The 10198-nt window shown below is 39.1% G+C and overlaps 1 protein-coding gene across 1 annotated transcript; it reads left to right on the top strand.

The window, feature by feature from the left end:
• The first annotated feature begins 4957 nt into the window (after positions 1 to 4957).
• Positions 4958 to 10116, top strand: LOC113238225 (chromosome-associated kinesin KIF4). The gene is made up of 6 exons (XM_026475013.1): positions 4958 to 5897; positions 6463 to 6680; positions 6758 to 6902; positions 7306 to 7552; positions 7686 to 7891; positions 8122 to 10116. The coding sequence occupies exons 1-6, from the start codon at positions 5268 to 5270 to the stop codon at positions 9979 to 9981; spliced, it is 3306 nt and encodes a 1101-aa protein (XP_026330798.1). The 5' UTR covers positions 4958 to 5267; the 3' UTR covers positions 9982 to 10116.
• Positions 10117 to 10198: the final 82 nt, after the last annotated feature.

Genomic DNA, 10198 nt, shown 5'->3' with positions numbered 1-10198 from the left:
TTTGTGGCGGCCATATTTACAGAAACATAATTCAACTTCATGTACCAAAAAAGAATAATGTACTAAGACTTGGCTGTATGGTGTAAAACCTTTGCCTTTTCCTTTATGGAAAGAAGAAAAAAAATGAAATATTTTTACAATACCTGCGGAAAAGTCTCCGTACCACCAGTTTGGGATCCTATATTTCCTCTGATGAAAAATTCCAGACAGACATAAGACTGCAGTACTAATATGTTTGAATTTATTCTAATTTCTATTATTAATTAATAATAAATTGAACTTAATAAAAATTGATTGAATAAAATTATTTGTAAAACGTAATGTAGCGTATATTGGAATGTTTCTTTGTAAAATTAAAAATAAGGTATATGATTAATACAACTTTTGTAACTATAGTGAAAAAATAGGCTGGTTTGCATTAATATTCAGTAAAGGGTCCGAAATGTCGGTTTGTTTGAAAAAACATATATACGCGATAAATCCGAAAAAATAGTTTCATTTCCTTGTGTAACAATTTAGAAAACCTAAGATTTCGAAATGTTATAGAAGTTCAGCATTCGTGAGCCAACCTTTAGTCCAGCACATTGACGTAAATGTATATTATACAAAAATGTCTAAATTTAAAGAATAGGTATTCGATACGACTTGCAATAGTCGTAATAAAAGATGAACAATATAAAGAATTTTTTTTTTAACAATTTCTACAATCTTCAATGATATCGGTTGAAATATTATTAAACTTTATTTCCCAAAGGAAAAGTTTAATAATATATAAGACGGCACACATATAAGCAAAACTATAGTTAATTTGCCGAAAAATACACCGCTTTCTCATGAGACGGTGTGGCAAGTGAATATTTGGCATCGCTGTTTGAGCAAAAAGCCGGTGTTCCAAAGAAAAAAATTAATTCAGAGGCGCTCGGAACGTAACCGAACACCTTAGTTAGTCTTTGAAAGCAGTTGCGATCGTTATGTTAGGTATATTATTATTATTAATTGTATTTGTATTAATAATAAATATATTATAGTAGGTACTCTTATATTGGACTGTATAAACATTAACCAAACAAACCCATAGAGTTTAATATTAATTGAATAAATTTATCATTTTTGGATGGCCTATTCCACTAGTACCTACCAGCTGTCCCCCCTGGTGGGGACAAGTGGGTTTTTTTTCCACTCTTCCCTACCACGCCATCACTTGGTTGGTATAAGTGGAATTTTAGGTTGCCATACCGTTGATTAAATTAAACTTAATTCTGTGCAAATATTTAAAATGTTTTTACGCTCTATTCACTCATCTTTTTAATTGTTTGACATTTGTTTGTTATTTAAGAATTGTTATTAATGACTATTTTCACGATACCGATCATCGTCAAACATTATGTTAACCTGCAGTTTACGATAATCGGTGTCGTATATTTGCATATCTAATAAGTAGCGACAGGTAATTACAAGACTTGCGAGACTCTTGCAGCAAGACCGAGACCAAGACCAAGACTGAGTGTGCAATATCAAGACCAAGACCAAGACTGGGCTTGGTCTTGGATTAGGCAACACTAGCCCCATTCTCAACACAAGGGACAAGTAGAGCTTTCTTCTACGAATTCTATTCTCTATACATCCCTTTTGATAATCAATTTTTACTTACAAGATCCTTTACCTTGAACTTCTCACTCTCTCACCAGTCAGGTAGATGAGATGATTACATAAATCTTCACTTTACTTACTATTCGCATGAACTTCACTCCGACCACATCGCAACTGCAAAATGAAATCAACTCGATCGATTGAACACCCGTTAACTCTTCAATAAAATTACACTAAATAAAAATAATTTCACTGTATTGACATGAAACAGTTTGGCAATCCCATGACGTCACAACTAAGACAACTTGTGTATATAGGCCTTGGCCCAAATAGCACTAACGAATGGATTGTCTATCATGTAATAAGCTTAGAATAATAACGCAGTAATAAGTCGAATTTTAAAACAGGCTGCATATCGTGGTTGGATCAAGGGTCGTGTAACAAAGGATCCCAACCTTGCGTCCCTTAAAGCAGCCTATAACAAAGCAACCAAGTTTTGCAGGACGGCTTACATAAGAGCGGATGCCCATCGCGTTTCACGGATTGGCCAGAAACTGGTGGCCCATCCCACCGGTAGCCGTGCCTACTGGAGCCTGGCCAAAGCCGTGCAATCCAATTTTTGTCGTTCGTCGTATGCCGCCTTTGAGGTATCCCAATGGATTTTTGGCCTATGGCCCCGAAGAGAAAGCCAATTTATTGGCCGACCTTTTTGGGGCTAACTCGCGCATTCACGACCAAGATGCGCAACCGCCGTCAATTCCCCACTGCGGAGTCACAATGCCTGATATAGTTATCAGACAATGTGATGTCCGCAAGGAATTGCAGACTCTTGACGTGCGGAAGGCCTATGGTCCGGATGGGATACCTCCTATCGTCCTTAAAAGGTGTGCGGCGGAGTTGTCTCCCGTACTGACGCGCTTATACCGCCTCTCATACCAATCTGGTAACGTGCCCCTAGCTTGGAGGGAGGCCAACGTGCAACCTATCCCCAAGAAAGGAGATCGGTCTGATCCGACAAACTATCGCCCAATAGCTGTCACTTCAGTGCTCTGCAAAATGATGGAGCGGATTCTAAATATCCAGATAATCCGGCACCTGGAACGTCACTCCATTCTTAATGATCGACAGTACGGGTTTCGGCCGAACCGATCAACGGGTGACGTTCTAGCGTATCTAATGCATCTCTGGGGTGAAGCTATCGACAAACAGGGCGAAACCTTAGCGATAAGTCTGTATATTGCTAAGGCCTTTGATCGGGTCTGGCAGCGTGGTCTCCTCTCCAAGCTTCCAGCATATGGTCTTCCCGGCCGCCTTTGTGAGTGGCTCTCCGGCTTTCTGCGCGAGTGAAGATTGCGTGTCCTTGTTGACGGAGGCACTTCGCGGCTCGTGACAGTTAATGCTGGGGTGCCACAGGGCTCCGTGCTGTCGCCCACGCTGTTCCTTCTGCATATCAAAGACTTGTTGCCTCTAGGCAACATTCATTGCTATGCAGATGATAGCACAGTGCACGGTTGCTATTATAAGCAATCGTCAAGCAGCCGGGAGGACCCTGAGAGAAACCGGGAAAAACTTGTCGCTGAGCTCAACCATGTTTTGGAACATATATCGTCGTGGGGCTCCCGAAACTTGGTTGAGTTCAACGCCAAGAAAACCTAGGTATGCGTGTTCTGCTCCAAAAAATCCCCATTCCTTTCACTTCCCTATCTTCAGGGTATTGTACCCTGACACTGACGCTGCAGGACAAGCTCAGCCTACTGGGAATGAGCATCCGGAAGGACATGAGCAACAAAAATTATATCGAGAGCGTCATCTGTACCGCGTCGCGCAAGCTTGACATCCTGAACAAGGTGCACCGATTTTTTACTCCAGAGCTGCGATACCTGTTGTATAAAGCTCAGGTCCGAAGCAGCATGGAGTACGGTTCGCACCTTTGGGACGGCTCTGCCAAGTACTTGCTCGATGCCCTAGATGGACTGCAGCGCTACGCCTTCCGTGTTGTCAACGATCCTCATGTAACTGAGCATGCGGAGTCGTTACAGCTTCGCAGAGAAATAGCGTCTCTTAGCGTATTCTATCGCCTGTACCACGGTGAGTGCTCTGAAGAATTATTCAACCTTATCCCTTCCTCTCCTTTCCATCAGCGGACCACCCGTGCCGGACTGCGTTGCCAGTTGGACGGTCATTTCAATACCGTCCCGCACTAAAAAGTTTGGCAATTCGTTTTTATGCCGAACCATCAAATTGTGGAACCAACTCCCGGCGCATGTATTCCCTCCCCTCTATAACATCGGGTCCTTCAAACGTAGTGTGAAGAAGCATTTGGCCAGACCGGCAAAATGAAAGTGACGGAGTGAAGATATTTGTGTTTTCCGTCTGTTACTCTCATCTCTGGACTGTATTCGCACTTTCCATCAGGCGCGGTGCAGTCATTTTGCCGAGTCGCAATAAAAAAAAATAAAAAAAAATTATTGTTCAATAATTACATTGCTCTATATTTTATTCAGGCGCTTTTCAGAGTTTTCTGCAATTTATACTAATTTTTACAATAAAATGGACAGGTTTTTAAACATCGCTTAATCAACCATATTGTCATCATAATTATGTATGTGAACGAACAGCGCTTCAAGACGACGCAACTTTGTTAAAACTTTTTTGTAGAAGGTCGAATTATGTAATGTAGGATCGAGAGCACGTCAAGCTTGACACTTAGGATTCAAATCTAGCTCTATGCCGCTTACGATAACCACGGTCCAAAGTGCAAAGTGTCAGGCTTGATGTGCCCTTGACTGTACAGACAGGACCAAGACCAGACACATCAAGCTTGACGCTTTGAACTTTGAACTATTCATATTGTTAGCGGCATAGAGTTGAATTTATATCTGAAGTATCATAACTTGACGTGCTCTTGACCCTGTGCATATTTACCAAATATTTACCTCGGTCTTGCCTTTGTGGAGACATTTAGGTAGCGTTTGTATTATAAATACGAGAGTACCTACCTTGTTGACTATGTCTACACCTTCTCGTAACCCAGCATTAACACGAAAATGTAATAGGAACGCCTTATTAAAGTTACTATAAACAACAAACATGGGCTTTGGGAAATAAACAAAGTAAAAATAACCAACTAAATCATCAATTTATAACAAATAAGATATAAAAATGAAGAAGTAAAGTTTATATACCTAGACTATTAGCTGCTTATACACGATATATTTCGAGAACATGACCGAGATAATTTTCTGCAAAGGTGATGAATCAGTAATATAATAAGTACGTACTCACGTATAGCGTGTAGCTATTTAACAATGAATAGGTAATCATATGGAAAATAACCTGATAAAATAAAAATGTCAACATAGGTTTGTCTAAGAGGCATGCGCGTTCGCTTTACCGACAAGCACATCTCCCGTTACGTCGGCATCTATCTAATAAAACGTAGACGAACCACGGAGCTGCGTGGTTGAATTCAAGGTATGCGCGAGAACGCGTCTGGTGCTGACGCGGGGGCTATTTCGGGAGCGCCCGCTTCGCCACGCATTGCCTCTGATCCGACCAGTCTACACTCCTTTGTCTTATTAAAAACATCGCTACTTACCTATAATTAAAATTGTACATCCTCGATTTGATTTTGCGACGAAGAATTGAAGCGCGCCTCGTTATAAAAGTATTCCAAAATGGGCAACGTATTCAGTACTGACTCGAACGGGAGGCGCAACGCTTACTACGTCACAAGTGAAAGAGGACCAATGGACGAAATGAGTGCTTCAAATGAAAGTGAAAATGCTGATGAGTTCCATGACACCATTGACGATACAGAAATACAGGAGTCAAGAGCTAAGGCAAAATCTGAAGAGATGGAGGAATTCAGGAGACAACTGGAAATCAAACGCGAACAAAGAAGGGAAATACTGAACAGGCACAGAACTGAAAAACAAGAACTGGAAAAAGCTCTTGAAAGTGAAAAAAAATCTAGATTCGAAGCTTATGAAAGTAACAGAATACTTCGTGAATTGTTAACTAGAAACAACATCGATATTCCTGAGGAACTTCAAAATTCTAAGGAAGTTGCTGACATAACTGCAATGATTGATAAGATGAATGAAGAATTTGAGACATTGAAAGCTAGCAATAACAGGCTAAGACGAGATCTAGCAGAGTCTAACCGTGCTTTGCAGGGTGCAAACTCTGATATTGCGGATCTGCAAACCCAAAATACTGAGTCCATTAAACATATTAACGCCTTAAAAGAGGTTGTATCAGTTAGCAAAACTATGATTAATCTTCGGGAAGGCCAACTTAATGAGGTAAGTCAACATGACCCAAGTAGCTTTTAATGATCTACTACATACCTTCATTTCATAATAGTTGCCTACTTGCATATATATATAGTATGGTGTAGTATGATCTCAAAACCTGTGATACCTTCTTCTACTTATCGTATCATTGGCATATATCATAATACTTCCCATCTTATTATACCAAAATAGGTATTACGACAAAAAATGAGGCATGGGCTACTTAGTTTATTAACAAAGAAAATAGCTACTTATATTAAAGACCAACGACCTGACGAAGTTCGTCGGTCAGAGACCGCGCTGCCTGGTCGCGAAACGATGATGAGCAGATATATCGCCTTCCTTGGCACGCACACTTGTCAATTCGCCAAATGTTGTTAATAAATATCGCCATAATGCCTATTGCACTACTTTTAAACACTCTTGTAGCCATTTCACATATTAGTCAATCAACAATTTAAATTTAATGACACGCTATAGATACAGTTTTCACATCTTTAATATTTATTCTTCAACGCATATATTATTTAGATGTAAATAATAATAACACAACATAATATTTTATTTTTTACAGTTAAAAAACAAATTAGGCGAAATAGAGCGCTCGCTTGCCGACAGAGAAGCAAGTATGCTTTCGGCAGACTTAAGACAAGAATATGTGAGGCAATTGAAAAACATCCGTACATTGCGAAGTCTGTACGAGGAAAGGGCGCGACTAGCTGAAGTAACTAGGCAAGGATTAGTACGTGAGCTTGAAGAACAGAAATTGTTAACCCAAGCCGAAAGCAATAAGTAAGTATTTATTATAAACTACTAATAAATATCATCATTTCATTTACATTATCATCATTATAAGAAATTTGTTATAGGTCTAAAGAGCTGGCGGACAAAGTAGAAGAAATGGAAGCAAAAGTAGACGAACTTCAGGAGTCGATAGAAAATAAAAACAACCATATATCAACAACCCAAAATGAAACGCGTGGCTTGAAAGCCGAAATGTCTGCTATAAATAAAGTAAGTGCTGTTGCCCTTACCTAACAGTAACATTTTAGTAGCAGTAGAGCTCCTTGTGAAAGAGTTCGTCCAGTGTAGCACTGCCACCTTACCTATTTCTGCCGTCAAGCAGTAATGTCAGGATTACTGTGTTCCGGTTTTGAAGGGTAAGGATGCTGGTGAAATTACAGGCACATGGGACTTGTCAACTTATGTCTCAGGGTGACGGGCGCAGTGGTATTGTCCCTCAGAACTTTGCAATTTAAAGCTCTGAGTGGCACTGTAACTGTTATGGACAGGCGTGTTTCTTACCATCAGGCGCAGACTTGTTCGTCCCGTCACTTGATGTTGTAAAAAAAACCTTAACATCGGGAAGAGAAACGGATAAACAAGAAACATTTAAATTTCATATTTTACGTTTTAGCTCTTCTCACAAGTTTTACTGGGTTATAAAACAAAACAAGATTTAGACAAACTGGTACATCGCCTCGAAGAGAATCATGGGCTTCTTACCCATATGGCAGAGAAGGAAAATGGTTCAGAAGCTTCTACTGCTCTACCAAAACTCCTGTTGGAACTTGTCAGTCAGGTTGATGAAGGAGATACCGCCAATGAAGGGCAAATCTTGGAAAAAGAAAGATCTGCCGTAGAAAAATCTGAGGAAGATTTAGGTTTGTATTTTAGGATCAAAATATTTCTTTAACTAAACAGGCGTGTCGCTTACCACCAGACCCACGACATCACCGTCCTATCACTTGGTGACATAAAAGAAATTAGATTTACTTTTTTATTTGATTTTTACAGGCACGTATAGCCCAGTCAACACATCAGCAGAAGAAATAGTTCAAAATTTACCTAAAGTGTGGCGAGTCTTGATGGAATTATTGAGCCATCAAACGGCAGCAGATGAAAGTCCCGGTGAAAAAGTCACCACTTGCTACAAATCTGTTGAGACCAAGTCTGGACCTGTGTTAGTGCCAAGCGTTAGTCAGACGTACATCAGGTTAAAGGTATGACTGCACAACGTTACAATAGTCTTTTTGGAGGCTATGATTCATTAAATCGGTTACTTGGAACCTGAAAATAAAGTTACTATTATTTAGTACTGCAAAAATACAGCACTTGTAACTCTTGGTATTAAGCCAATTTGGTCGGTCATACTAAAAAACAAGCAATAACAACGATCAACTGTGCAAAGTAAATATTCACACTAATAATTTGCGCATTTTGTTTATTTCAGGATCTGATTGTTGAAAAGTTAGCTCTGATAAAAGAAGTAAATCGAATAAAACAACTAAACGTCCACTTAGAAACGCGTTTAGAAGAACAAGAGCGGAGGCTTTGTCTAGTTACCACTGAACTTAGCAAAACATGGCATGTCGTTGGGAGGTTACGAAGACACCACCACCAATTGCATACACACGAGAAAATTCTCAAATATGAACTACAACAGAAGAGAAAGTTATTAAATGAGCTTAAAGAAGAACTTGAGTATTGCCGCGAAAAATGGGAACAGGCTCGAGAAAAAAATTCTCAATCTGAAAGAGATTGGAGAAAATTGAGAAATGAATTTTCAAGCAGAAAATCTAAGTCAAGTGCAGCATTCAATAATTCAGCAGAAAGTGGTTATAGTGACGAGAGACCTTCAGATGATTCATCAGAATCGAACGATGAAAGTCATGAATACGTTACAGAGCCGTTGGTGCGATGTAAGAAAAAGCTTAAAAAGTCCTTTGAAACAATTTTGGACTCCAGCACTGATTTTAACTTAGTAGCAGAAAGAGAAGACCCTGCCAGTGACATGTTAGATGTAGCTGATCTCCCACTTGATACTCAAGATGGAGACGAGCGTCAAGATGTGTTAGATTCTTGCAACAGTGAAAGTCGCCTTAAGAGTGAAAAGCTAAGTGAAGAAACTGAGGAAGAAGTTGGTGACATGGCCCATGATTCATGTGTCGAAGAACTGTCTATTGGTGAGCCCTGCACTAGTAACAGTGACACTGTTAACATAATTGAAGATAGTGATGACAATGAGAGTCAAGCGACTGACAGTATAATACCTGGCAAAGTCATTAATGAAGGATTTCGTATAGATCCTGCAGCGATTCTCAGAGACATTCAGGGGCAAAACGAAAGACTGGCTAAAAAAGACAAAAGGCTTGAAAAATTAGAAAAAAATAGTGCAGCTTTATTGACACAAACTCAGAACACGACAAAACTTAGTGAACTAATAAGTGAGACATTAGATCAAATGATCAACCGTCCTTCATCGAGTAGGCAAAATAATTCAAATGATCCTTCTGATACATTGCTTCATAAGATATTTGAAAAAGATTCGAATACTGACTTATTACTCGAACCAAAAGTTATTATTGACAGAAACATAAACGAAAATACACACGCTTTGGGTGAAATAATCGAACAAAAAAGTTTTACATCAGATCATGTTTCACACACAAATGTAGCTGAAATGTTAACAACAAACAAGAATGCTCAAATAGAAGGGAACGAAGGAGTTGTTGGAAAAATATCAGAAGAAATTGATGCCCCTATTACTGAAACTTTGATTGAGAATCAAGTTGTTGTATATATACCTACCGTCGACTTAAAGACGATACTTGAAAACGTTAAAGCACAAAGCGAACATTTACGTCAAAAAGACGAACGCCTTCAAAACTTAGAGGCCGAATGTTCCAACGTTGTTATGAATATAAACAACACTCTTACCACCGGCCACCAAATTGAAGAAAAATTGGATAAACTTCATGATGAACACAATAATATGGGGGGAAGGGTAAGCCCAGAGGAGAATGTAAATGAAGATCAGGCTTTATCGAGCAGAGATAGTTCAGAACCTTCAACGTCCGAAATGGATCACGAAGCCAGATTTGCAGCTCGAGATCTTCGATTGAAGAGATTGGAAGAGCAAACTAAATCACTCGTAAACAAAGTAAATCACACTACAACAAAGGGAATGAAGATTACTTACAAATTGGAAGAATTACATAATATTTATGGATCTGAAAATTCTCGAGCCGGTACTCCATCCGAAGACAATGAAGACAGATCGCAAAGCAACGATGACGAATCACACGAATAAGTACGTTAATAGATGTAATTATTGGGTTTCTATGTTTTAATTGGTTAGTGTACTTTTTGATGTGGAGTTTTATATGTCGTTTGTGAAAATTGTCAAAAGAAAAAATTATGTACATCGAAAAATAAAATTTATTTAGGAATTCAATCTCATTTTAATTCACATGGAGTCGGTTCGGTAGAGTTACAAATACCTTTTTATTTGCCATTTTATTTTTTTT

The sequence above is a fragment of the Hyposmocoma kahamanoa genome, unplaced genomic scaffold, assembly GCF_003589595.1.
Source record: "Hyposmocoma kahamanoa isolate Upper Pololo Valley unplaced genomic scaffold, ASM358959v1 95, whole genome shotgun sequence".
NCBI classification, from domain to species: domain Eukaryota; kingdom Metazoa; phylum Arthropoda; class Insecta; order Lepidoptera; family Cosmopterigidae; genus Hyposmocoma; species Hyposmocoma kahamanoa.
Note: the sequence above shows the minus strand (reverse complement) of the source record. Positions and strands in the feature narration are given on the sequence as shown.

What these genes read in the sequence shown, in the direction of transcription:
- LOC113238225 (XM_026475013.1), top strand. Translation starts at nt 5,268, where the DNA reads ATGGGCAACGTATTCAGTACTGACTCGAACGGGAGGCGCAACGCTTAC. An exon ending in ACCCAAGCCGAAAGCAATAA is followed by an intron (nt 6,681 to 6,757) that starts GTAAGTATTTAT and finishes AATTTGTTATAG; the next exon opens with GTCTAAAGAGCTGGCGGACA. An exon ending in AAATGTCTGCTATAAATAAA is followed by an intron (nt 6,903 to 7,305) that starts GTAAGTGCTGTT and finishes TTTACGTTTTAG; the next exon opens with CTCTTCTCACAAGTTTTACT.